Here is a 26,369-nt window from a genome sequence, read left to right as displayed (position 1 = left end):
ACGAGGCGCCGCGCCGTGCGTGCACTACAACCCCCAGCATGCACTGCGCCGCCGTTGCCGTCCACGCAGTGGGGAACTACACCTCCCGGCGCGCGTTGCGCGTGAGGCATGCGCAGTGAGGAGGGACAGAATCGGAAAGGGCAGAGGTGGAAGTGGTGGACGTGTCGGCTTCTTGTGCAGTGAGTCGAGAGGAAGGAGCAACAAGTGAGTGGGGGTCAGCGGCGGCCGAGCAGGGGTATCTTAACCCCCTCACCTCTCACACACACACACCGTCACCAGGGGCAAGATGCACCCAGGCTTTGCCATTGGCCTGGTGTTCCTGGGCTGCACCAGCAACGTTGTGTTCCTGGAACTTTTGGTCAGGTAAGTCAGCTCCAGGACTCTGCCTATTGCTTTTATCCAATGGCAGGTGAGAACCAGGGATCTGCCTATCGTCTTTATTCAGTGGCAGGTGAGGACCAGAGATCTGGTTATTGCCTTTATTCAATGGCAGGTGAGGACTAGGGATCTGCCTATGGTCTTTATTCAGTGGCAGGTGTGAACTAGGGATCTGGCTATTTCCTTTATTCAATGGCAATTGAGGACTAGGGATCTGCCTATTGCCTTCATTCAATGGCAGGTGAGGACCAGAGATCTGGTTATTGCCTTTATTCAATGGCAGGTGAGGACTAGAGATCTGGTTATTGCCTTTATTCAGTGGCAGGTGTGAACTAGGGATCTGGCTATTTCCTTTATTCAATGGCAGTTGAGCTCCAGAGATTTGTCTATTGCCTTTATTTCATGGCAGGTGAGAAGCAGAGATCTGACTGTTACTTATGTTTAGCCTGGTTCCCAAAGCTGAGCACTGTTGTAGGTTAACACTACTAATCCAGTTTTGGACCAGGTGACCTTGAAATCTTCTGAATGAACAACTAAACACTTGCAGTTTATTTTTTCTTATACTCTTCTGCTTGCCCCAGATTCCATCCCATGACAAATTCCATTATTTTTGTAATTTACTATGATAAGCGTGATTTTTGCTCCCACCTGATTCCCAAGCCGTGGCTCAGTGGTAACACTTTTGCCTCTGAGTCAGAAGGTTGTGGGTTCAAGCTCCACTCCGGAGCACAAAATCTAGGCTTAAACTCCAGTGCAGTACCAAAGGAGTGCTGCATTGTCAGAGGTACCATCTTTTGGATGAGACGCTAAACCGAGGCCACGTCTGCCCCTCGGGTGGAAGTAAAAGACTCCATGGCACAGTTTTGAAGAATACCAGGGGACCTCTCTGGTGCCCTAGCCGACATTTATCCCTCAACCAATATCTCGAACAGTTGATATGGTCAATATCACATTATGGGAGGTTGCTGTGTGCAAATTAGTTGCCACAGTTTCTACATTACAACAGTGATTACACTTCAAAAAGTACTTCATTAGCTGCAAAGTGCTTTGAGACGTCCCAAGATTGTGAAAGGTGCTATATAAATGCAAGTCTTTTTCTTTTTTTATTAATGAAGTAGAATTACAATTTTTTTTAGGTTTAGAATTGAATTTTTTTCTCATTCGTAAACCAAACTCAAGCCAAGATATGACTGCTGCCTCTACCCAACTCTGAGTTTAAGCTTGTGGCGGGCGCGGCGAGGAAGAGAAGTAGTTACCAAAATCCAGAGAATGACATGAGTATTGCATTACAAGAAGAATGGTAACATCTGCCTAATGTCTGAGTGTGTGTTCTATCAGAAGGTGAGAGGTGTACAGGAGTCAGTCACAACATGAAACACCAATGTTAACAACAGGCAGGTTCCGTCCTTCATCTTTTAAGAAAGAACTTGCATTTAAAAATGAAATATGTGCATTTATAATAGCGCCTTTCATGCCTACCGGAAGTCCCAAAGCGCTTTACAGCCAGTGAACTACTTTTTTGAAGTTTCGTCTCGTAATGTAGAGGAAAGTGGCAGCTAATTTGCGCACAGCAAGCTCCTGCAAACAGCAATGAGATAATGACCAGGTAACCTGTTTAAGTGATGTTGGTTGAAGGATAACTGTTGGCCAGGACACCGGGGAGACATCCCCTGCTCATCTTCTTCAAATAGAGCCATGAGATCTTTTCTGCCCACCCGAGAGGGCAGACGGAGCCTCGGTTTAACATCTCATCCAAAAGACGGCATCTCCGGCAGTGCTGCACTCTGCTGCCTCAGTACGGCACTGAAGTGTTGGGCTTGACTATGTGCTTAAGTTTCTGCAGTGGGTGTTGAACTTAGAAGGGACTGACCCAGAAGCAGGAATGCTGCCATTGAGCCACAGCTGCCACCTTGTTAGATGAATATATCTGATCGCAAATAAGATTGGAGATTTCAAAGGATAAGTACAGATTGAGATGATGGCATGCTGTCTGGTGCACAATACTAACTGCACAGCTCGAACTATGGAAAGATCGAGTACAGCTGGCAGTCAAGCATCAATGGTGTAATCTCTAGAGGTTATATTCTCTATATTCGCTAGAGTTTAGAAGAATGAGAGGAGATCGTATTGAAACATACAAAATGTTTCCTCTGGCTGGGGAGTCTAGAACCAATGGGCACGGTCTCAGAATAAAGGGTCGGCCATTTAGGACTGAGATGAGGAGAAATTTCTTCACTCAGGGTGGTGAATCTTTGGAATTCTCTATCCCAGAGTACTGTGGAGGCTCAGTCTTTAAGTATTTTCAAGACAGAGATCGATTTTTGGACATTAAGGGAATCAAGGGATATAGGGATAGTGCAGGAAAGTGGAGTTGAGGTAGAAGATCAGCCATGATCTCATTGAATGGCGGAGCAGGCTCGAGAGGCCGAATGGCCTTTTCCTGCTCCTAATTCTTATGTGTAAATTTGGAGAGTTAATATCATCATCATAGGCAGTCCCTCGAATCGAGGATGACTTGCTTCCACGTCAAAAAGTTTGCAGGTGTTTCAATGCTGGACCTAAAATTCCAGGTCCAAACTAAATCTTGAAGGGTGGAAGATGCCTGTGCGTGGATTTTTTTTAATGTGTGGTGACCCTTGCACACCAGCCACCACACGGGCTTGACAGAGCTAGGTCTTGGTCCAGTAGCAAGGATTAACCAAGACGACTGGAGACCAGCTCTGCTGCACGGACCCAGTGCGCACACATATCGCACAGTGTGGGCTGGGCCCGTGCTGCCCCTGGGCCCTGGGCTCTTCTGGGCCCCGATTACGTCCCTTTACAGTCTCTCGCCGCTCCTTTGTCCCGATCCCGCCGCTCCTGATGTACCTGCCCACGCTCCAATCACCGACCTGGACCTTGGTGACGTCCCTTTTCACTGCTGTTGCTCTCCTGCTCCAGTTAATAGGGGGTCTTGATTCAGATGCCTTTTCCGGGGGTGGAGTAATACCTTGGGAAATCTTTCTCTAGTGATTAAATAGGATGCACAAAGATCACATGTTACATGGTGTGTGTAAGAAGTGGGCTGGGTAGCCTCCACTCATTCCATGCTTCTATACTTCCTAGCTAAGAGAGTAACATGTTATGTAATTTATGTCGTGATTATTTGAGTTATGTGATTCATTGAGTTGTTTAAATACATTCGCTAGCGCTACTCGACGTTAGCCAACCCCTTTTTGTTTGCACCATCATCCCGCTTGTCATTTAATCACTCCTGCCTTCTACCCGAACACAGACCTTTTTTGTTCTTTCCTCCCCTCATCCTTTCCCTACCTTTGTACTTGATTAAAACCTGTTACATCTCTAAACTCTTACCAGTTCTGACAAAAGGCTATCCAGCTGAAACCTTAACTCTGCTTCTCTCTCCACAGATGCTGCCTGACCAGCTGAGTATTTCTGTTTATGTTAAAGAGAGTGTAGCCACATGGATAGAGAAATGGCCGAGGAACAGCCGGCGTAGAATAGTGTTAAATGGATTTTTTTTGATTGGAGGGTTGTGGGTAGTGGTGAGCCGCAGAGATCGATGCTGGGACTTCATTCGTTTTTCATATACATAAAATATATGTGATTTGGATGTAGGCAGAAGAAGGGACAATGTCAAAGTTTGCGAATGGAATCAAATTAGGGAGCAGGGAAATTGAGAGAGAGACTGCAGGCACTTGCAGCAGGACATAGGTTAGCAAAGTGGGCAGACAGGTGGCAGCTGCAGTTCAATGCAAAGTAGTACATTTGAGGAGAAATGATTAGTAAAAATGAATTGACCTTTGTATGGCAAGCAGAGAGAGCTACGGATGGCAAAACACAGATCTAGAAAAGTGGGAGTGCAGGAAAACAGGGCCATGAAAAGGCAAATGGGATGTGGGGTCTCGCGCATTGGGGCGTTGAATATAAAAGCAAAGAAGAGATGTTGAAAGACATCGGGCTACAGTTGGAGTATTGTATATAGTCTGTGCCTCCATTGTAGGAAGGATATTGGAACCATGGAAAAAGAGTACAGTGAAGATTCACAATAATGATACCAGAGTGGTTACAGTTTTGAAGAAAGGCTCAAAAAATAGTTTCCCTGAACAGAAAGTTAATAAGATCTAATTAAGATTTTTGTTTAAATTATGATAAGTTTTAAGGGAAAAAACTGAAAGATTGTTTCCGTTGGTTGGAGAATCAGGAACAAGTGTCTTAGACTCAGGATGATCACTAAAAGAATAGCGGAGGAAATGAGAAGAAATTATTTCTCACACGGCATTGTTAGAACATGGATCGCTTCAGCACGTACAACTTTGAAGCAGGGACTATGGCATAATTCAAAAGGGAATTGAAAAGCAAGAATATAAAGGGTTATGGATAAATGGCATGTAATTGGGATTGGAGTAGATAACTAGCGTTGAAATGCTAGGACCAGCAAAGACATGATGGGTGAATGACCGCCTTCTGCGCAGTAATTTCTATGATTCTGATATTACTGTTTCAGTGTCAGAAGGTGAGAATGACCAGTCCTGGACCTACTGAGAATAGCTTGGAGCAGTTGGGGGAAATGGTAGAGCTATAAGCAGTTTCTCGCTCCCCTGCAGAGCATGAGGCCGAGGCCTCAAACAACTAAGTCCAGTTGTGTTGAGCATCTTGTTGTATGTGATAGTCAGCCTCAAGCCAAGGCCTGTATTTGTGCGGTGCAGGCATTTTTGCTTGGTCATTCAGTTACGATTCGATCCTCGTGTTATAATTTGTTGTTGCTGTTAGTTTGATTTCTGCCATTCTGTGCCAGTTTCTTGTAGGAGAAACCTTTAAAATAAAAAATGAAACTGGTGGAATTAGCTGTTAAAGTCGTAATTTAAAAAAAAACCTTTTCTACAGGGATTTTCCAGGATGTGGGAACATCGTGACGTTTGGACAGTTCCTGTTCATAGCACTGGAAGGTTTAATCTTTCAAGCTCACTTTCTCACGAAGCCCCGGGCAATTCCTTTAAGGTACTGGAAAAATTCTGTTGTTCGAGGAGTACGGCGCAGGTCTGTGTAAAACAGCATTGTCTCCGGGTTAGCAGAATCCACGCTTCAAAATAGTCCTCCTTTTCAAATCCTTCCATTGCCTTGCCCTCTCCCGATCTCTGTAAACTCATCCAGGCCTGCAACCCACTGAGATCTCTGCACTCCTCCAATTCTGGCCTCTTGTGCATCCCCAATATTAATCGCTCCAGCATTGGCAGCCGGGCTTTAGTTGCCTCGGCCCTAAGCTCTGGAATTCTCTCCCTAAACTTCTAGAGAAGGGGGTCCGGGTTAAATCCAGCTGCACCGGGGGGATCCGGCTTAAAACCAGAAGTGGGGGGGGGGGGGGGGGGTTCCGATTTGGGAGTCTGGCTTCAAACCAGCAGGGCCAGGAGTCCGGGTTAAAACCAGCAGCACCAGGGATCTGGCTTAAAACTAGAGGCATCGGGAGTCCAGCTTGGGAGTCTGGCTTCAAACCAGCAGAGCTGGGGGTCTGGGTTAAACCAGAAGCACCGGGGGGGACCCCCCTAAGAACTACGCAACAAAGCTTCTGGACCACTTACTGGTATCTGATTTTTTTTTTACTCCTGAAGAAAATTCCTTTCATGTTTTTTTCCAATTCCGTTCAAATGTTTGTCGGTAAATTCTCCCGCGGTAATCTTTGACGGGAAGGCAGTCGCTCTGCAGATTAAGCTCCAGCCTCTCACCTTTCCCTCTTTTTCCACACAGCAACTATTTTATTATGGTCTCCATGTTTTTCGTCGTGAGTGTGGTCAATAATTACGCCCTCAACTTCAACATCCCGATGCCTTTACACATGATCTTCAGATCAGTAAGTGACACGCACTGAGGTGTTGTCTCTCCTTTCAATAGAGAAACAAATAACTAAGCTAAAGCGTGCGACAGTATAAAAGCCTTGTTGTGTCTCGGGACTGTACATGTATCATTTACCATATGGAGCACAGACAGCAAATGAATAAGACGATTTAGCCCATCAAGCTCACTCCTGTTGTTGATTCTTGTACCTTGGTATCAGCATGCACTCCACCTGAACACTATGTGACATTTTCCGCTGAAGCTTTGTACAATTTCAGTGTGATGTCCAATTGAGCTAAATATCTAGGTGCTCAGTCTCGCCTTGTTAGGAGTATTGTACAACCCTAAACAGCTTTATTCCACAAATGGTGTGCCTGTGGTTTCAATGGGACGGTGGCCATCTTGTTTTCACCTACTTCTGATTGATCTCTCCTTGGAGTCTTCAGTCATGTTCTTACTCAGATTATTTCACTTTTCTCTCCATCCGACCTGAAGGCAGCGACTCATCATTGGAGACTCCTTATCATCCATTGGTGAGGGAGGGCTCCTCCCAATATGGCAGATAATGGTGGTTCCACTATAGTCACTTTACTTTAGAAAACCAGGTGGCGGGCCAAGGAGAGGAACAGCAGTCAGGGCTTATTCAAAAAGACTCTGGCAGGTAATCGGGAAGCAGTGTAAATATTAAGAACATAAGAATTAGGAGCAGGAGTAGGTCATATGGCCTCTCGAACCTGCTGCACCATTCAGTAAGATCATGGCTGATCTTTGACATCAAACCCACTTTCCTGCCCTGTCTCCATCCCTTGATTCCTCTAGAGTCCAAAAATCTATTATACTCAGTCTTGAATACATTCAACAACTAAGCATCAATAGCCCTTTGGGCCAGAGAATCCCAAAGATTTTCAACCCTCTAAGTGAAGAAATTCCTCCTCATTTCAGTCTTAAAAGGCAGACCCCTTATCCTGAGACTTTGCCCCCTAGTTCTAAACTCTCGAGCCAGGGAAAACAACTTTTCTGCATCTACTCTATCAATCTAATGAAGGTCCCAATAGCTGTAAGTGGTCTGTGCAAGGAATGGGTTTGATGGGCCAAATGGCCTTTACCTGTTCTGTGCCATCTGTCCTAACCCTTTTAGTTTAATGTCATGTCCTATTAATGCATGTTCCTAGAGCTGATGGAGGGATTGTGCAACTAGAGTTTGCGTAACATTTTAGTTTTGTTTTTCAGGGCTCTCTGATAGCCAGCATGGTACTGGGAATTGTCATTTTAAAGAAAAGGTCAGTTATTAGTGCTGTGTCTGTTGTCTACCCGTGTTTTGATCAGGTCAGCATTAACCGCAAGGCTGTAGGCAGAAGCAAGTGAAGAGGGAAGGTGGTTGGAATGGATATGTGGCAAAGCTGACCTGGAGAATGTGTGCAGTAAAATGGGAGCAAGAAGGAAAAGAGGCTGTCGGCACAGTGCCCGGTTAAAGCAAACCAGGAAAGGAAACAACGGACTGGCATTAAAACTGCGTCTTTCATGACCTTGGGATGTCCCAACGTTTTTTTTACAACCACTGAAGTGCTTTTGAAGTGTAGTCTGTTGTAATGTTGGAAGCATGGCAGTCAATTTGCATACAGCAAGGTCCCATAAACAGAAATCCATTTTAGTGATGAAGGATAAATACTGGCCAGGACACCAATGTTCTTTAGGGAAGGAAATCTCGTCCTTACCCAGTCTGGGCCTATATGTGACTCCGGTCCCACACCGAAGTGGTCGACTCTCTGCTGCCCTCTGAAGGGGCCTAGCAAGCCCCTCGGTTGTATCAAACCGTTGTGTGCAGTGATTGAAGAAGGCCCACCACCAAGTTCTCGAGAGCAACTAGAAAATGGGCAATAAATGCCGGCCTTGCCAGCGACGCCCACATCCCGCAAATGAGTCTGTTGAGCTCAGTGGCCCTTTTCCGTTCCTGAGTGCAGAACTTCCACAGGGCTCGCTGGATTGACCAGGCCCCTCTAACCTGAGGCTCCTTGTATCTGTGGAGCAAAGGAAGTGCCTACTCCATGGTAATGGTGGGGGCGTTGGAGCGAGTTGGGGGAGATGGTGGATTCTAATGCAGGCCCGAGCTGTGAAAACCTATAACCCACTCTGCAACCAGTGTCAGTATAAGCAGTTTTAAAACTGTAAATCGATCCGCCATTAAACAAGAGTCTGTGTTTTTCCCTCCCTTCACAGATACGCAGTTGCGAGGTACATTTCGATAGCCCTGGTTTCTTTGGGGATTTTTATTTGTACGTTCATGTCGGCAAAACAAGTGGTAAGGCAGAAGTCTATCTATTAACATTTTTGCATAACAGTTTATCTGGAATGCACTGCCTGAAAGGGTGGTGGAAGCAGATTCAATTGTGACTTTTAGGGAATTGGATATAAACCACAACAATATCCTGCACTTATATAGCACCTTTATCATAGTAAACCGTCCTTAGGCACTTCCTAGGATCGTTAGCAACTTGAAAAGGAACAATTTTCAGGGCTGTGGGGAAAGGGCAGGGGGAGTGGGATTAATTGGGTAGCTCTTTCCAAGAGCCGGCACAGGCACGATGGGCCGAATGGCCTCCTTTGGTGCTGTAAGATTCTGTGACATAAAGAATTTGATGCATTGCTGTGTATTTGACACAGAGCTGCATAATTCACGAAAGGTTCTGGTTGGAGAATGAAATAATAGCTACAAACCTGGTTGAGCAGATACACCTTTACGCCCTCTTAACAAGGAGGTGTGTGTGTGTCCTGTCACTTATAGTATTGCAGAGGGAGTGGATGTGATGCGCACACAGGATTTTTGCAGTCTATGCTGTGGTTCCAGGTTTGAAATTGCACACGTTTGCTGCCCACACTTTTTGAATATCTGCAAAAAGTCATTCTCTGTTGCAGTTCAGGTGTCAGTCACTGCTGTGTACTGTGAGCCTGAATCCTCACTCATCAGGGTAACGCTGTTCGGATACCTTATTAATCCTCGGTCGCACTACTGCCAGTTTGCTCGGATAACTGCCCAATTTTATCTTTCTTTCCCAATTTTCCCCCATTCCAGTTTGAATAAGGAATCAGTCATTTCCGTTAACACTGCGAATTTCTGTGTGTAAAATTACAACAGCATTTGACCGGATTTAAAGTATAACCCAACTAGTTTGCCTTTCCAGCTGCTTGTGGACTGCGTGTGCATGTCTCTACAGCTGAGTGCTTGAAGAGCCCGGGCTTATCTGGAACTAGCAGACTTGCCCTGAAGATAGGAACTTAGAAATGTGAAGAACCATGAGAGATCATCATGACCCAGCGGGTCGCTCCTGGAGTTTGAAAGCTCTTGCACACCCATCAATCATTTCTCTGCTGAATATTTATTACGTTCAACCTTGAACTTGCTGATACTCTCTGCCCCTCACCTGGGCAGTCTGTTTTATATATTTACTGCTGATTAGTTAATCTAAGCTGCCCACCTTCCTCGTTCTGCTCTTCAGTCTGTTCCCTCCACTCTTACAGAATTTGTGCTATCGGGCTCAGACTAGCCGTGTAGTCGGTGGTTACACGACCACCAGTTTCCCGCCCTTGTTGACCCCTTAGTGTTCCTGGGATTGAGGAAAAGTCTCAATTCAAAACAAGGTGGTCTGAAGGATGCTCATCAGTGGTGAGGAGAGCGATAATGCATCCATGTGGACGCCTGTGATGTGCGAACGGTTAACCCAGTCTGTGTAAATGGGCTAAGGAAGCACTTAATCCAGATTGGGCCACTCTGGTGCATTCCTATAGAAAGTTTCTATATAGAGTGGCACAAGCACTCGACGTTTCAGCGCTTATTATTTTTAAATCCCCCTGGAGTGATTTCAAGGTTGTAATCATATCCCAGGGTTCAGATGACAAAGTTATAAAGCATTCAGACTCTGCCCTCCTGCTTCTGAGCCGCTCGTTTGTGTCTGCAGCAATCCTCTGGTTGCCTTGGTCACGGGAACCCCTCGTATCAGTTCTGACAGCTGAATTACTGACCTTGTTAAAATAAAAATAGAAAGATGAGAATCTATATGGCACCTCAACGCGTGTGGAAGTGCCTCAAATCAAAGCACTTCATAATACAAGTTGCTTTCAAAGGGCAGTGACTGTTATGTAGGCAAACACAGCAGCTAGGCTAGATTAATATCTGCGCAACAGCAGTGAAAGAAAGCACTTGTATTTATATAGCGCCTTTCATGATCTCAGGACATCCCAAAGTGCTTCAAGACCAATGAAGTACTTTTGAAGTGTAGTCACTGTTCTAATGTAGGAAAAACGGCAGCCAATTTGTGTGCAGCAAAGTCCCACAAACAGCAATGTGAATGAGTTGAATGACCTGTCTTTGGTGTCGGGTTGAGGGATAAATGTTGGCCAAGACACTGGGAGAACTCCCTGCTCTTCAAATAGATCACATGGGATCTTTGACCTCCATCTCTGCTGCCAGAACAGGCAGACGGGACCTTATTTGGGGTGTAGCGTCTAAAGGACACTCCCAACACTCGTAATCCCTCAATGCTGCCCTGAAATGCCAATGCAGTTTGCCATCTCAAACCCAGGTGTGTGGAAATTGAACCTACTACTTTCCTACCCAGAGGCAGCAGTGGTCCCAAACTGATGGACGAATCACTCTTGTGTAGCCATTATTTTCTGCATAAAGCATCACATTACTAGCTGGTAATTGCTAACCGGCAGGTCCATTCATTTACATGGTGATCCCCCCTAGTACAGCCTAAAGAGCAACTGAATTTAGACCATGAAGTTGAAGGTTTCATGTACTCTAGTTTTATTAATATCTGGAGTTTGAAGTCAGTACTAAGGGACCGTTAAACAAGAGTTTAGTCATGGCGGGACAGCTGTTCAGCGACCTTTTGCATTCTGCAAATCCTTCCAAGCGTCCCGCGCATAACAGACGCTCGATAATCCTGGTGGCGACGTTGCGGTGCGGGTCGGATCCTGAAAAACCAGGAAACCAATCTGGGCAATTAAAGACAATTCAGCGGAGTTATTTCCCATGAGTTCTCCTTATTATCTGGCAGTACCAGGTTTGAAATGTCTTTCCGACGAGGCGTTAAATCGAGGCTCCATCTGCTCTCTCGGTTGGACGTAACAGATCCAACATCAGAATGCAACAAAGGGCAAGGGAATTCACCCAGTGTCCTGGACAACATTTATCCATCAACCAAAATCACAAACAGTTTATCTCATTCATTTATCTCATTGCTGCTGTGGGACCTTGTGCAGAAATGGGCTCAATGGTTAACATTTCCCTACATTTTTCAACAGTGATTACACTTCAAAAAGTACTTTATTGGCTGTGAAATGCTTGGGACATGCTGAGGTCGTGAAAGGCGCTCTATAAATGCAAGATCTTTCTCAATATTTCTTACCATCTTGCAGTACCATGTTTGAAGTTCCTTTATTGTCCAACAGTACCAAGTTTGACTTGTGTTACCTGCTGAAGATGCGCATGTATCATGTAGAGTAACAGCTTCAGCCTTGCTTCCATCGCCGATGCCAGCTGCTGTTAACTCCTGCTTGGAATTTCTCTCCCTGTGCGTTTGGGGCAAGGGAAGAGTTTCACCCCATTACATCCTACTTTCTTTACAAAGGTTGTAGATGCACCTTCATTTTCCTTTTCTCCTGCCTTCACTCCCCTCCCCCTGAAGCCGATGATGTATACTTGGACTACTATTGCACAGTTACCACTTGTCTTCCAGTACCTCACCCGAGTGGCCTTTGGTAATGTGTAGTCTAGACAGTGCCTGACGATAACTGAGCTCAATCGTCATCCGTGTAAGTGCAGGTTCCAGCACGGGTAGAGTGATCCCGGACTGACTTTTGATCCTGATTGACCACCCCTGCCACCCCCCCGTCCCCCCCCCTGGCCTTTGGATGCCATGGCAGCTGAGGCCAGCTGAAGTGCCCCTACCATTGTCTCATTGAATTCAGCTTAATAATGGGACTGGAGATCCTTCCTAGTTCATATGACACAGTACCACACACGGTACAATTACCCGCTCGTGCTGGGGCACCAACAATCCTCTGGCACCTCGCCCAGGTGGCCATTCTGCACGTGTAAGCTGGACAATGTTGGCAGTTTACTGAACCATGGGCCATTAGGGAGCTTTGTAGGCGCTACTTAGACGAGCTGCTCCTCCTCTTGAAGATTCGGACTCTGCTTTCTGTAACTCTATGCAACTGCAGTCGCCATCGTTAATTTTCTTTTGTGTTTCAGGCTTCACATCGAAGTACGTCTGACGATGACAGTTCCTATGCATTTGCACAGTGGCTGATAGGTAAGGCAATACACTTCAATGGACTACAATTTTAATTACAGAAATAAATTAAGGGGAAGCTAGATAAGTACACGAGGGAGGAAGGAATGTAAGGATATGCTGATTGGGTGAGATTAAGTAAAGTGGGGGGAGGCTCATGTGGAGCATAAACATCAGCATAGACCAGTTGGGCTGAATGGCCTGTTTCTGTGCTGTAAATTCTATGCAAGGTTTACTGCACCTCTGCTTGGAATTTGAGCCGACCAAGGAGCGTGCTTTAGATCTGAATACTTTATTGCATCGACAAAACTTGGATTTATCTCCACCTTCACAGAGGTGACCCAGGGCTCCTCAAAGAGTTGGTTCACTTGGGGCTTCAGGATGCGAGAAGGTATAAAATCGGCCAGTTGCTGGTCACTGTCCAGTGACCCCCTGTTGGAAAGGACGCAGGTGTGATTGTTGGACGTGGGCCAATTGGGCTTGGCCTGGTCAGTGCTTCTCTTGCTCCAGTCGGCTGCCAACAAGGCCTAGTTTCCAACACACAAAACAAAATAGGCACTTGGGCCAGAGAGCTGTTGGCACCCGTGGATCCCACATACACACCCAGAGTGTTCCAGTTCTTCTGACTAAAACTGTAATCTGGCCATTTTTGAACTGCAAGGTTACACCCACTGGTATTCTAGATGCTAGGGTTAACTCTGAAGTAGAACCGGAGCCCTCAATCTGCTTTGGGGAGAATTAGCAACATTTCTCTTCACTGTCGTTGCCCCTCCCACATACACAAAAGTAATGCAGACTATCTGTCCAATGTATACTGTTCAACCCTAACCTGACCAACTGCTTTCCAAATATAACTTAAGCTTATTTTACACCAGTTGAATTGGGTTCCGGTTGGTGGGGGGTGAAAATTTACCTCTCCCTTTGATTAATTTGCATCGCTTAATCAGTCATTAGTTTTATTACACTTCTTCCAATTTCTTCATTTAACATCATTTATTTCAACAACTATTTGCACTTGTATAGCGCCATTAACATTGCAAAATGTCACAAGGAGCTTCACAGGAGTGTTATCAGACAAACCTTAACACCGAGCCACATAAGGAGATCCGAGGATGGGTAACCAAAAAATTGGTCCAAGAGAGGTTTTAAGGAGCGTCTTAAAAGAGGAAACATAGAAAATAGGTGCAGGAGTAGGCCATTTGGCCCTTCGAGCCTGTACCACCATTCAATAAGATCATGGTTGATCATGCACCAGTACCCCATTCCTGCTTTCTCTCCATACCCCCGATCCCTTTAGCCGTAAGGGCCACATCTAAATCCCTTTTGAATATATCTAACGAACTGGCCTCAACAACTTTCTGTGGTAGAGAATTCCACAGGTTCACCACTCTCTGGGTGAAGAAGTTTCTCCTCATCTCGGTCCTAAATGACATACCCCTTATACTTAGACTGTGACCCCTGTTTTTGGACTTCCCCAACATCGGGAACATTCTTGCTGCATCTAACCTGTTCAATCCCGTCAGAAGTTTATATGTTTCTATGAGGTCCCCTCTCATTCTTCTAAATTCCAGTGAATATAAGCCTAGTCGATCCAGTCTTTCTTCATATGTCAGTCCTGCCATCCTGGGAATCAGTCTGATGAACCTTCGCTGCACTCCCTCAATAGCAAGAATGTCCTTCCTCAGATTAGTAGACCAAAACTGTACACAATATTCAAGGTGTGGCCTCACCAAGGCCCTGTACAACTGCAGTAAGACATCCCTGCTCCTATACTCAAATCCTCTCGTTATGAAGGCCAACATGCCATTTGCCGCCTTCACCGCCTGCTGTACCTGCATGCCAACTTTCAATGACTGATGTACCATGACACCCAGTCTCGTTGCACCTCCCCTTTTCCTAATCTGTCACCATTCAGATAATATTCTGCCTTCCTATTTTTGCCACCAAAGTGGATAACCTCACATTTATCCACATTATACTGCATCTGCCATGCATTTGCCCACTCACCTAACCTGTCCAAGTCACCCTGTAGCCTCTTAGCATCCTCCTCACAGCTCACACTGCCACCCAACTTAGTGTCATCTGCAAACTTGGAGATATTACATTCAATTCCTTCGTCCAACTCATTAATGTATATTGTAAACTGTTAGGATCCCAGCACTGAACCTTGCGGTACCCCACTAGTCACTGCTTGCCATTCTGAAAAGGACCTGTTTATTCCTACTCTTTGCTTCCTGTCTGCCAACCAGTTCTCTATCCACGTCAATACATTATCCCCAATACCATGTGCTTTAATTTTGCACACTAATCTCTTGTGTGGGACCTTGTCAAAAGCCTTTTGAAAGTCCAAATGCAGAGAGCGGTAGGGAGGTTCAGAGACGAAATTTCAGAGATTGGGGCCTAGGCAGCTGAAGGCTCACTCAAACTCAAAAATTTTGCCATTGGATTAATTTCCTTTCTTTCTTTCTTTCTTCTCCCTTCAATTCATGTGCCGGGTAAAATTATTCTTTAAAGACAAGAGTCTAAGTATGTGCTTCAGTGACTCTGCCAGAGTCTCTGTGAGAGATTGGTGATGATGGTCTTGTGTGAGGACGGTGATTATTGCTGGAGGTCTGACTCGAAGCAGCTTCGGGCTCGAGACTCCAAGTGTGGCAGATGGGCTGGGAGAGATGTGACGTGATAGTTCTGTTTTTTGCATGGAGGAAACTCATTTTGGAAGAGAGAAAGGGCACAAGTCTCTCAGAGGATGACAGGGAGCCCATGTGGGACATGAGATGGATGGCTACACCATATGGTGTAGAGACTGACGCTACAAGAGAGCTGTCTTTTAAAAGAGCAAATTGTAGAGAAGGAGCTGGGCAGACAGCAGGGACCATGCAAGGGAAGTGCAGGATGAGAGCTTTTCTATATCGGCAGCGTGCTTTGGAAAATCAGCAATCGCACAATTAAAAAGAGTGCTTGATAATGAAGTAGTCCATGCCCGAGTGCAGCAAGACCTGGACGACATTTAGGCTTGGGCTGATAAGTGGCAAGTAACATTTGTACTACACAAGTGGCAGGCAATGACTATCTCCAACAAGCGAGAGTCAAACCACCGCACCTCGAAATTCAACAGCATTACCATCGCCGAATCCCCCACCTAACTTCCTGGGGGAGGGGGGGGGCAGTCACCATTGACCAGAAACTTAACTGGACCAGCCACATAAATACTGTGGCTACAAGAGCAGGTCCGAGGCTGGGTATTTTGCATTGAGCGTTTCACCACCTGACTCCCCAAAACATTTCCACCATCTACAAGGCACAAGTCAGGATGGAATACTCTCCACTTTCTTGGATGAGTGCAGCTCCAACAGCACTCAAGAAGCTCAACACCATCCATGACAAAGCAGCCCGCTTGATTGACACCCCATCCACCACCTTAAACATTCACTCCCTGCACCACCGACGCACCGTGGCTACAGTGTGTACCATCTACAAGATGCACTGCAGCAACTCACCAAGGCTTCATCAGCAAACCTGCAGCCTCTACCACATAGAAAGACAAGGGCAGCAGGTGCGTACTGACCTACATTGGCTCCTGGTTAAGCAATGCTGCGATTTAAAAAAAATTCCCGTCCATGTTTTCGAATCCCTACATGGCCTCACCCCTCCCCATCTCTGTAGCCTCCTCCAGCCCTACAACCTTCTGAGATATCTGTGCTCTTCCAATTCTGGCTTCTTGTGCATCCTCGATTTTAATCAATCCACCATTGGCGGCCGTGCCTTCAGCTTCAAGTTCTGGAATTCCCTCCCTAAATCGTTCAGCCTTTCTACCTCCCTTTCCTTCTTTAAGACGCTCCTTAAAATCTCTCTTTGACCAAGCTTCTACCCTAATATCTCTGTGTGGCTCAGTACCAAATTTTGTTTGATAGCGCTCCTGTGAGGCTCCTTGGGACATTTTACTACGTTAAAGGCGCTATATAAATGCAAGCTTTTGTTGATCCAACTGTGAGCCTCCCGATGGTCAAATAACCAGCTAACGATCATGGGCTGGTCTCTCAGATAATAGAATGGCCACTCGGGCAAGTTACTGGAGACAGCCACTGCCCGAGGAGCCACACCCCAGCAGTGCCTTCGGGGAGGAGGGGAGCAAATGGAGTGGGGAGGGGAGAAAGTGGGGTGGGTGGGTGAGTGGCCGGGAGGCATAGAGCAAAAACTAATGTGGACTGCTATCCGATAACTTCAGATATTGATGCTCAGCAACCTGAAGTATACCCAAATTAATGGGAACCTGGATTTAAACCTTTCATGCATGCCCTCCCCACCCCCCAAGTACTTGTGCACCCATGAAGGAACAAGATTGGACATCCCGTTGTAGCCTGTCTTTATAAAAAGGTTTCCCATTGAAGCACGCTAAGTCAAGGATTGTCCAAGATTTTACAATTTCAAAGACTTTTCTATTTGAACATCTCCACTCGTGTCATTAAAAGCCTCATCCACCCACAATTTGCCTCCTGTGGCAGTGTTAAACTTCTTAAACCGCTCTAAAACATTAATTAAGTCATTTATTTTCTCTCTCTTCAGGTATTGGTATGCTGTCCTTTGCACTTTTCATGTCGGCCAGAATGGGCCTCTTTCAAGAGACGTTGTATAAGCAGTATGGGAAGCACTCCAAGGAGGCACTGTTTTATAATGTGAGTAATGTCTTTAACACCAATGCTTCTGGTTTAGGTGAATCATTGAGCAGAGGCTCCTTCTGTGAGTGGGAGAGCTTGGTCTCCAGTCGTCTTGGTTAACCCTTGCCACTGGACCAAGACCTAGCTCTGTCAAGCCCGTGTGGTGGCTGGTGTGCAACGGCCACCCTACGTTAAAAGAATCTATGCACAGGCATCTTCCACCCTTCAAGATGTAGTTCGGGTCCTAGAATGTCATTGAAACACCTGTGAACTCATCCCTTTTTGGTGTGGAAGTGGGTCATCCCCGATATGAGGGACTGCCTAATACTATACTATACCTCGTAAGGTGAGATTCAGGGATGTTTATCGAGTTCAGTTTGTTTTATTGATCAAGAAAAATGTTTGGCCAAAGACACTGCCTCTAACTAGGCTTTTATAGCAGCAAGGTCCATTTTTAATGAAAGCAATTTTGCAAACCATAATTGTGCCTCAGGCTTTATATGATGTGGGATTAGGGGACCATGTGTGGCACTGCATACCTGCCACATGATCTTTTTATGTGCATGCACGTGTGGTTTCCCTAGAACCTGTCGAGCTAGGTTGCCTCTGAGTCAGAAGGTTGGGGGGTTAAGTCCCACTCCAGAGGCTTGAGCACAATAGCCAGGCCGATGTTTCAGTGCAGTGCTGAGGGAGTGCTACACTGTTGGAGGTGTCTGCTTTCAGATGCGATGTTAAACCGAGGCCCCCATATGTCCTCTCGGGTGGACATAAGAAGTCCCATGGCACTATTGTGAAAAAGGGAGTATTAGGTTCTCCCCAGTGTCATGGCCAATATTTATCCCTCAACCAACACCTAAAAGAGAATATCTGGTCATTATCTCATTTCCTACATTACAACAGTGATTACACATCAGAAAGTACTTTATTGCCTGTGAAGCACTTTGGGACATCCTGAACTCCTTGATGATCCTGCAGTGTTCAGCTAGAGGCTTCCCCGAGATCTCTCTCTGAGCAGTTTGAGGCTATTTGATTTTACAGTTGGTTATGTCCAGAACACAAGACAAAGCCATTCTTGGTTAGCTTTTCACTCAGGCTGTCACTAAATGCTCGGGCTGACTCAGATGCTCACTGTCTATTACTCAAATGCTGCCTTTCTCTCCACTCAGCATTTCCTGCCATTACCAGCCTTCCTCTTGTTTGCCTCTGACATTTACAACCATGGAATCCTCTTCAGCCAGTCCAGTGAGTGACGTTTTTTTAAAAGATTTTTACACTGTAATCTACTTTAATATTTTCTGTTTCCAAATTAAATTTCTGGCGGTATGCAGAGGATGATGTGCATCAAGTTGAATTCTGATGCTTATTGCTCCAGTGATGGAGACCGTCTTGAGTGGAGTAAGTGTTCTAGGGGTGTCCCTGGGTGCCACAGAGCAGAGGCAGACAACTTCGACTCCCAATCCGAGCTGCGTCTGGTGGGAAAACACTGAAGGGAAATTGGAGCATCTGGCAAGAGGGAAAGTTGAAAAGCAACATCACACCTGAGTAGAATCTCCTGCCACCTGGGAGTGAGTTACAGGCTGGAATCCAATCTAAAGGGTTGAGTTGATTATATATTAAATAATTATGGATACCTGGGAGTAAGTTACAGGCTGAAAACTAATCAAGGATTCCAGATGGTTTATAAAAAGAATAATTATGGGTACCCAAGAGTGAGCTACAGACTGGAATCTAATCAACCAAGTTTATGATATGGAATAATGTATACTATGGAATGAGTTACAGGTTGGAATCTAACCGAGGGTTTCATTAGGGTAAGACCACACTTGTGCACAGTTCTGGTCTCCATATTACAAGAGAGATAGAGGAGCACTGGTGAAGGGGCACAAAAGATTAACAAAGATGGCATCAGAACTGAGAAGACACAACTCTCAGGGTGACTGAACAGGCTGGGGCTCCTTTCTCTAGAAAAGAAAAGACTGAGAGGTGACCTGATAGAGGTCTTTAAAATCATGAAGAGGTTTGATACAGAGGTAGAGAAGGTGCTTCCACTTGCAGGCGAGAACAGAACTAGGGGCCAAAAAATAAGATCGTCACTAATAAATCCGATCAGGAATTCAAGAGAAACATCTTTCCCCAGAGAGTGGTTCGAGTGTGGAACTCGCTGCCACATGGAGTGGTTGAGGTGAATAGCATAGATGCATTTAAGGGGAAGCTAGATAAGTACATGAGCGAGAAAGGAATAGAAGGATTTGTTGATGGGGTGAGATGAAGTAAGGTGGGAGGAGGATCTTGTGGAGCATAAACACTGGCATGGACCTGTTGGGCTGAATGGCTGGCTTCTATGCTGTATAATTCTATGTGTGCTTTACATTGTCACCTTGCATGTCCATATACTGTTTAAAAACCTGGTGTAGGTGTGTGACACTGCTGGTTTTTTGGTATTTCTCCCACAGAACAGATGGAGATTCCACTCCTGGGAAAGCCCATACCAATCATGTGGTTTTACCTGATGATGAATGTTCTAACTCAGTATCCTTTCCAGCATCGAGAATCCATTCTGATAGCTCGGTAAAACTGTCTTTGATGAAATGAGAGGTGTCTCTACCTCTGGGGTCTAGGCTTGTGGCTGTAGCTCCCTGAGCACAGGGATAGAATGGGAGGTTCTGGCTGTGATTTGATGGAGTGAAAAGTTGCATCAATCCCCTCCCATCTCTCACGCTTCTTGGTAACGCAATATATGATGATACTTGCCTTTTACCTCTCCTGAATCTCTCTCGCCGCCATTCCTACCTGTCACAAAGTGGCAAGCATATTTTCTGCAATGGCTTCTCCTTCGGCATGGTCCGTGGTGTGCCCCAAGGTTCCATTCTCTGCCCTATCTCAGTCCTCATTCACGTGGTGCCTCCATCCACAATCCGTTAATATCCGCAAACATTGGATCAATTTCTGTAGTATGCACGATATCCAGGATTATCTCTCTGTTCCCTCCACAATTGTTGAACATCAAGTCGGAGATGGGCCACAGCATCCTCTAGCTAAACGTTGGTAAGACTGAAGACATCTTCTGTGATTCCCGCCAGAAACATTGAACCCAACAGTGCACACGTTCAGGAGTCTCCCCTTCTCTGAGTTGCTATTTCTTTCCCTCCTGATGGTCACCCCTGCGCAAATTTAGTCTTATGTTTGTCCCGGAGCTAACCTTGCATCAAGTCGATCATTAACACCACCGATTTCCACCTCCAAAATGTCCTTGGCTTCCATCCCTCCATCACTGAAACCCTCATCCATGTCTTTCTAATTCTAGGCTTGTAGCCAGCCTCTAGATCCACAATAGACAAACTCCAAATCAACCAGACTCCCTTGCCCACATCCTGATCCATACAAGGTCCTACTCCACCCACAGACCAGTGCTCCACAATCGCCATTGACTACCCATACTCCAATGCATTTAATTTGAAAAATGCCATCCCCACATCTCTCCTATCAGCTCACTCTATCCTATCTCTGCACTGTCCTCCAGCATTCCACCCGTGCTAATCTTCATCCTCACACTCCAGGATCAGTGGCATAGAAACATAGAGAATAAGTGCAGGAGTAGGCCATTCGGCCCTTCGAGCCTGCACCACCATTCAATAAAATCATGGCTGATCCTTCACCTCAGTCCCCCTTTCCTGCTTTCTCCCCATACATCTTGATCCCTTTAGCCACAAGGGCCATATCTAACTCCCTCTTGAATATATCAATTGGCATCAACAACTCTCTGCGGTAGGGAAGGCTACAGATTAACAACTCTGAGTGAAGAAGTTTCTCCTCATCTCAGTCCTAAATGGCTTACCCTTTATCCTTAGACTGTGACTCCTGGTTCTGGACTTCCCCAACATCAGGAACATTCTTCCTGCATCTAACCTGTCCAGTCCCATCAGAATTTTATATGTTTTTATGAGATCCCCTCTCATCCTTCTAAACTCCAGTGAATATAGGCCCAGTCGATCCAGTCTCTCCTCATATGTCAGTCCAACCATCCCGGGGCTCTGGAATTCTCTTTAACAGCCTCCACCTTCAAAAGCCTCATCGAAACATCTCCCCTTGGCTGCTTCCTCCAAGCTTTTCCCTTTCTACTCTCAATGTCCAGTCTGCTCCGTGTGGGGCCTTTGCATTAAAGGCATTGGCCTGGATTTCCCGAACAGCATTAGTCTAATGCCAGCGATCATATTTATGCCAATCGGAAGATTGAGGCTGCTGTTTTAAGTTGTTGGACTGAGCTGTGGCTGGTTTTCCTCCAACCCAAACTCAATTGTACGAAAGCAACCGCTGCTTAGACTGGGGCAGCTACCCGAAGGCCGAGACCAAGCACGACAGAGCCTGGAAATAGATGCTAGTGATATTGATGGATGCTTTAACACATTTGTATGGCATCCCTCTTTCTGCTATTTTAACGCTCGTTTTAAATGAGGTAATGCCTCCATTAAAATAAAGCCTTCTGAAAACATTAAACGTTCAACTGGCAGTAACTAAGGAGGTTATGCGAAAGTAAAACACTGGTTATACCTCGGTGTGTTCGATTCTGGGCACCACACTTTAGGAAGGATGTCAAGGCCTTGGAGAGGAGATTTACTGGAATGGTACCAGGCATGAGGGACTTCAGTTACATGGAGAGACTAGGGAAGCTGGGATTGTTCTCCTTAGAGCAGAGAAGGTTAAGGGGAGATTTAATAGAGGTGTTCAAAATGAAGAAGGGTTTTGATGGAGTAGATAGGGTGAAACGTTCCACTGGCAGGAGGGTCAGTAACCAGAGGACACAGTGTTAAGATAATTGGCAAAAGAATCAGAGGGGAGATGAGAATTGTTTTTTACGCACTTCCTGAAAGGGTAATGGAAGGAGATTCAACAGTAGCTTTCAAAAGGGAATTGGATAAATACTTGAAAAGAAAAAAAAATTGCAGGGCTCTGGGGAAACAGTAGTGGGAGCATGACCAATTGGATAGTTCTTTCACAAAGGGCTGACACAGACATGATGGGCCAAATGGCCTCGTCCTGTGCTGTATGATCCTAACATCTAGAAGAGCTGTGGAAGGAGTCCCACACAGCTTCCTTCAATGTGATTCGCTTTTCAATGAATACCAAATGGAATGTGAGAAATGGGTTATTCCCAGGCAAGAGGGTGGAAGAGGCCGGTGTAACAGGTATTGTTTCCCGTCCTTAACCTCACCTCTTCAGATACGTCTGCATCCGCGGCGTTTTTATCCTCACTACAGAGTGCACATCTCTGACTGTGACGCTCGTCGTGACACTTCGCAAGTTCATCAGTCTAATCTTCTCCATCGTTTACTTCAAGAACCCCTTCACCTTCTGGCACTGGGTCGGGACATCGGTGGTCTTTGTCGGAACCCTCACTTACGCCGAAGTTTGGAAAACTTTCAAACCGCTGCTCTACAGAAAGATAAAGGAGCAATAATTCTCTCCATGCAGTGGGGCAAGGTCCGACGCAGTCGGACCGAGTAGCTTAACAGATGCTGGGTGTTCTTTCGGCATTCAGCCTGAGCACTTTCCGGTTAGAAAGGTTAGCAGCTTTCCAGAGGAATACATTTTTTGTTCTTTTTCTCTCACGTGAAAACTCTATTTTTGCAAGCGTGTAATTTACTTAGTCTCCCTCCTTCCCTTTGTGAACCTTCGATCTGATCACTTCTGTTCTGTCCAATGGATTCGACGTAGGTACGATTATAGCTGCCATCAAAAAGGAATAGAGCCATGTGAAAAAGGTACTTAAAATAATGGTTCAAAGTAGCTGAGAAATGAGTTTTCTTTTCATTTTAAATTGGGCACTGTCACTGCATTCTTGGTATATTTTATTGTTTAAGAGGACTCAGTGGTGCGATGGGTTAACACACTGAGGGACTGGGTGGTGCGGTGGGTTAACACAGGGACTGGGTGGTGCGGTGGGTTAACACAGGGACTGGGTGGTGCGGTGGGTTAACACACTGAGGGACTAGGTGGTGCGGTGGGTTAACACACTGAGGGACTGGGTGGTGCGGTGGGTTAACACACTGAGGGACTGGGTGGTGCGGTGGGTTAACACAGGGACTGGGTGGTGCAGTGGGTTAACACACTGAGGGACTGGGTGGTGCGGTGGGTTAACACACTGAGGGACTGGGTGGTGCGGTGGGTTAACACAGGGACTGGGTGGTGCAGTGGGTTAACACACTGAGGGACTAGGTGGTGCGGTGGGTTAACACACTGAGGGACTAGGTGGTGCGGTGGGTTAACATACTGAGGGACTGGGTGGTGCGGTAGGTTAACACAGGGACTGGGTGGTGCAGTGGGTTAACACAGGGACTGGGTGGTGCAATGGGTTAACACACTGAGGGACTAGGTGGTACAGTGGGTTAACACACTGAGGGACTGGGTGTTACGGTGGGTTAACACAGGGACCGGGGGGTGCAGTGGGTTAACACACTGAGAGACTGGGTTAAAACACTGATTTTGGAACTTGGACTTGGTTACATATCTACCTTGGATTGATGGGGTGAGATGTTCTGAGCTTTATACATTGGAGCATATCGGGTTAGAAAATGGGACGTTTATCCTAAATGCAATTTTTGTAAAAATTTAGATCTGCTGGAAAAAACCCAAATCCTGAGGGAACTTGGGACCGTTTAGTTTTCTGGGGAAATACATTTCTTAAGGTTAAGCTTATGGAGCTGTGGAGTCAGTTTATAGTAAAATGTTTTATTTTATATCATCACCATAGGCAGTCCCTCGGAGTCGAGGATGACTTGCTTCCACTCTCCATGAGTTCTCAGGTGGCTGATGAGTCCAATGCGGGATTTAGTCTCTGTCACAGGTGGGGCAGACAGTGGTTGAAGGAATGGGGGATTGGTGGTGGGGAGCCTGGGTTGATGCACGCTCCTTCTGCTGTCTGCGCTTGGTTTCTGCTTGTTCTCGGCGATGAGACTCGAGGTGCTCAGCGCCCTCCCAGATGCTCTTCCTTTACTTTGGGCAGTCTAGGGCCAAGGATTCCCAGGTGTCGGTGGGGATGTTGCACTTTATCAAGGAGACTTTGAGGGTGCCTTGAAACATTTCCTCTGCCCACCTGGGGCTTGCTTGCCATGACGAAGCACCGAGTAGAGCGCTGTCTTTGGGAGTCTCGTGTCGGACATGCGGACGATGCAGCCCGCCCAACGGAGCTGATAGAATAACTCATCGGTATATTTAAATGCATATTGTGTATGTACATGATATGTGGAATAACAGATCCAGACAGAGAGCGTGAAAAGACAGAAACTCAAATAGAAAGAACTTGCATTTTAGAGAATGCTGTCAACCACAACATAATGAACCAATTATATTGATTGTGTCTGTCGGAGACTCTCTCTTACTGATTAGTTTATTATTTTTGTGTTGGGAAATGTGTGATAATAAAAGCTGAGTTATATTCGCTGAATCTTCACACAATCCTGACTGTTGCAAAGAGCGGGAGTGAATACCTAACTGACCTTTACTGCACTTCAAAAGTAATTTATTGTGTGAAGCACTTTGAAGTGTTTCCATGAAGGTGAAAGATGCTGTATAATTGCAAATATTTGTTTTACATCTGTAGATGTGTTGGTATCTTCAGAAATTCTGACTCTGGTGATTTTGTAATGATTTTATTGATTGCTCTCTCTCTCTCTCTCCCCCTCATCCCAGTGAATCTTGCACGTTAAATAGTGCAAAATTAGTAACCAAAGAGCATTGGCAAGACTGTATTTTCCAGCTCTCTGTTACCACGATTTTTATGCTTTAAAACTGCTGCCTGGGGACAGCCATTTTGTGTGGAGTTGCCCTCTGCCGTCCTGCCTACTCTGCGAAGTGGGAGGTAGGTGTTCCTCATTTATGATGTCAAACCAGGTCAAATTACCCACACAATCTTTGCCTCTGGCAGGTATAAAACAATTAACGAGGATGACTTAAGAGTGAGTGGTAAAAATGCAGATGTTTACCTTCATATGACAATTCGGTACAAGAGCCTTTGCCTTGGTGAGACTGGTATTAAAAATATTACGGTTTGCTTAGAGAGGTTATCTCTTTGTCTGAAATCCCATAGTTTTTAATGTGTGTATTGATCAGGCTGCTGTTTTGAGCTTGGTGTCTGAGGATCCTGCTATAACCTGTGGTGCAGTAAACTATGTCACTTCTTACCTCCAATAAAACACTCTTCAATTTCTCTTTTTCAGTTTGCCTATGTCCAATGTATCATCAGCATCCTGTCTGAGTTTGGTCAAAGGCTGCCAATCCTGAGGCTATGTGATAACCCAACACCCTCCTTTACAGTCTTGCCTTGTCAGTTATCTTCCGTCCATAACCCACCCATTCCCCAGCATTATGTTGGTTGGAGTACACGTATCCAATACAGAGTGATGGGTGGGTGTTTAAATATACCCAAACCCTTCTAGGAGAAGTTAAGATCAATTCACCCATTTGGAGCCAGGAATTCCATAACTACCTTTGCACCTGAGTTGTACTTGCATGGTTTTATTAAGCATTTTATTGGGTAGAGGATTTATGAGATCAGTGTTGCTTGCTCCCACCCCAGTGACTCTGGTGGTGTTCACGGGATGGCAGAAGTTATACTGCACTTAGTCCATGAATGTTATGGTACTATTATATACATCTGGGTTTGAAACTAGTGCTAATTTTAAAGTGATACATTACTGGCAGACCTGATTTATACTGTTGTCTCTGCATTGTTCTGCAGACAGACAAAATGGAGCTCTATGCCTTTGCTCTGTTATAATTGGAGCATATAAATCAAGGCTGATACTTTAATGCAAGAAAGAAAACTTGCATTTATAATAGCGCCTTTCATGACTGCAAGAAACCCGCCAGCCTTTTTTTATAACCTAGCAAGGTCCGAATATGATGATGACCAAATATTTTGTTTTGGTGATATTGGTTGAGGGATAATTATTGGCCAGGAGACCAGGGAGAACTCCCCAGCTGTTCTTCGAATAGTGGCATGAGATCTCTCATGTCCACCCGAGAGGGCAGATGGGGGTCTCACTTTAACGTCTTTATGAAAGGTGGCACCTCCGACAGTGCAGCACTCTCTCAGTACTATACGGGAGCGTCAGCCTAGCATTATCTGCTCAAGCCTCTGGAATGGGAAACGCTGAATTGTTGGAGGTGTCTTTAAAGGAAGTCTGCTCATTGGGATGGACATTAAAGATTC

At 45.6% G+C, this 26,369-nt stretch overlaps 1 protein-coding gene across 2 annotated transcripts; it reads left to right on the top strand.

Moving 5' to 3' along the window:
• Positions 1-109: 109 nt before the first annotated feature.
• slc35b4 (solute carrier family 35 member B4) lies at positions 110-25,373 on the top strand. 2 transcript variants are annotated; one of them, XM_070897194.1, is made up of 10 exons: positions 110-363; positions 5,266-5,379; positions 6,124-6,226; positions 7,441-7,490; positions 8,428-8,509; positions 12,467-12,527; positions 17,070-17,179; positions 18,328-18,403; positions 19,615-19,690; positions 22,379-25,373. In XM_070897194.1, the coding sequence occupies exons 1-10, from the start codon at positions 287-289 to the stop codon at positions 22,614-22,616; spliced, it is 987 nt and encodes a 328-aa protein (XP_070753295.1). In that variant the 5' UTR covers positions 110-286; the 3' UTR covers positions 22,617-25,373. The 2 variants fall into 2 exon arrangements, with proteins under 2 accessions (XP_070753295.1, XP_070753296.1); XM_070897195.1 differs by lacking the exons at positions 7,441-7,490; positions 8,428-8,509.
• The last annotated feature ends 996 nt before the right edge of the window (positions 25,374-26,369 follow it).

The sequence above is a fragment of the Pristiophorus japonicus genome, chromosome 13 (genome assembly GCF_044704955.1).
Source record: "Pristiophorus japonicus isolate sPriJap1 chromosome 13, sPriJap1.hap1, whole genome shotgun sequence".
NCBI classification, from domain to species: domain Eukaryota; kingdom Metazoa; phylum Chordata; class Chondrichthyes; family Pristiophoridae; genus Pristiophorus; species Pristiophorus japonicus.
The sequence above is the reverse complement of the archived record's forward strand: the minus strand, read 5'-3'. Positions and strand labels throughout refer to the sequence as shown.